The sequence below is a fragment of the Anarrhichthys ocellatus genome, unplaced genomic scaffold (genome assembly GCF_004355925.1).
Source record: "Anarrhichthys ocellatus isolate YVR2014 unplaced genomic scaffold, GSC_Weel_1.0 scaffold77, whole genome shotgun sequence".
NCBI lineage: Eukaryota > Metazoa > Chordata > Actinopteri > Perciformes > Anarhichadidae > Anarrhichthys > Anarrhichthys ocellatus.
In genome coordinates this window covers 487,637-488,957 of record NW_022280107.1, presented here as the reverse complement: position 1 = coordinate 488,957, position 1,321 = coordinate 487,637, and the positions used below count along the sequence as shown (strand labels likewise).

At 34.1% G+C, this 1,321-nt stretch overlaps 1 protein-coding gene across 1 annotated transcript in view; it reads left to right on the top strand.

Annotated features, from left to right (window-relative positions):
* eef1akmt1 (EEF1A lysine methyltransferase 1) overlaps window positions 1–1,321 on the top strand; it is an 8,740-nt gene that overhangs the window by 5,462 nt on the left and 1,957 nt on the right. Inside the window, exons 2-3 of the mRNA XM_031873966.1 lie at window positions 197–336; window positions 1,251–1,321. Of these exons, the coding sequence (XP_031729826.1) occupies window positions 199–336; window positions 1,251–1,321 (209 nt within the window). The 5' untranslated portion in view covers window positions 197–198. The remainder of the gene's footprint in view (window positions 1–196; window positions 337–1,250) is intronic.

Genomic DNA, 1,321 nt, shown 5'->3' with positions numbered 1-1,321 from the left:
TATATATATATATATATATATATATATATATATATATATATATATATTTATGTATTCAGTGTTGTTCTTTCATGGTTCCATACGTTTCCTGCTGTGTGGAGAAACATGTGAAACCGACACTAAAGAATAATAATTGTAGATCAGTTGCATTATTACGAATCTGAAAACATAATATTTATTGTTTTGCATGTTTCAGTCATGAGCGACAGCAGCGACGACGACGACGTCCCGGCGCTGTCGGCTGAAGCTCTCTCCGCTCTGCAGGAGTTCTACAGCGAGACGAGCAGCTCGACGCCCGCGGACCGCTTCTCTGTGGGAGCCGTGCAGGAGGACTGGGTGAGCAGATATAAACACATATGTTTTATTAATGTACACAGATTTATTGTGTTTATGGACACGATGGTGTCATTTTGAGGTACTTGTACTTTACTTGGTATTCTGCTACTTTCTACTTCTCAGAGGTAAAACGCTTTAGTTACTTTATAGATTCAAGTTATTAATACAAAATATAAATCAACTAATAACGCATGATGTAGAACTAAAGGTGAAGCTGCAGTTTGTTAGGTGAACCCAGGTCTTTAGTTCGTTTTAAATAAGGAATTAGAGATTCTAAATGATTTAGTTTTTGTAAAATAAAGGCTCTTTGTTCCTTTTGTCACAACACGCATGAAACAACAAATCATCTTTTCTGAGGACTTTTTGTTGTGAACTAAATCTTTTTTAATCAGAAAGTGGTGTACTCAACTAAAAGTCCAAATTTATTTTATTTTATTATTTTTACAATTATTATTGTTAAGTCTTATTGTTTTATATTATTGAAAATGAAATATTTTTGTTTTGTCGGTCAGACAAAAGGAAACGTGAAGACGTCACATAATCAAAACAATCCACAGATTAACTCACAGTGAATGTAACAAACAAGGCTTTAAAAAATAAATCTTCATTTCTAAAATTTAAAAAATGTCAGGAGTGTCATCAGATTAATAATATTGTTTGTAGGTTTAAATGTTTAAATGTCAGCGAATTAAAGGAGTGTGTTCTGTGCAGAAGTAGAAACGTGCAGCATCAGATGTCGCTGATGTGTTTGCTTGTGTTTGTTACACTGTTTTTAATGTTTCAATGAATGTTCTTAATTGTTTTTAAATCTCCTTTTCTTTGTCTTATGTTTTGATGCTTTTAATGGTTTTATGTGAAGCATAATAATAATGTTGAAATGTGTGATACAAATAAAGTTGCCTTTGTGTCTCCAGAGGATGAGTCAGTTCTGGTACAGTGACGAGACGGCGACTCGGTTGGCTGAGGAGGTCGTACGAGAAGCTGG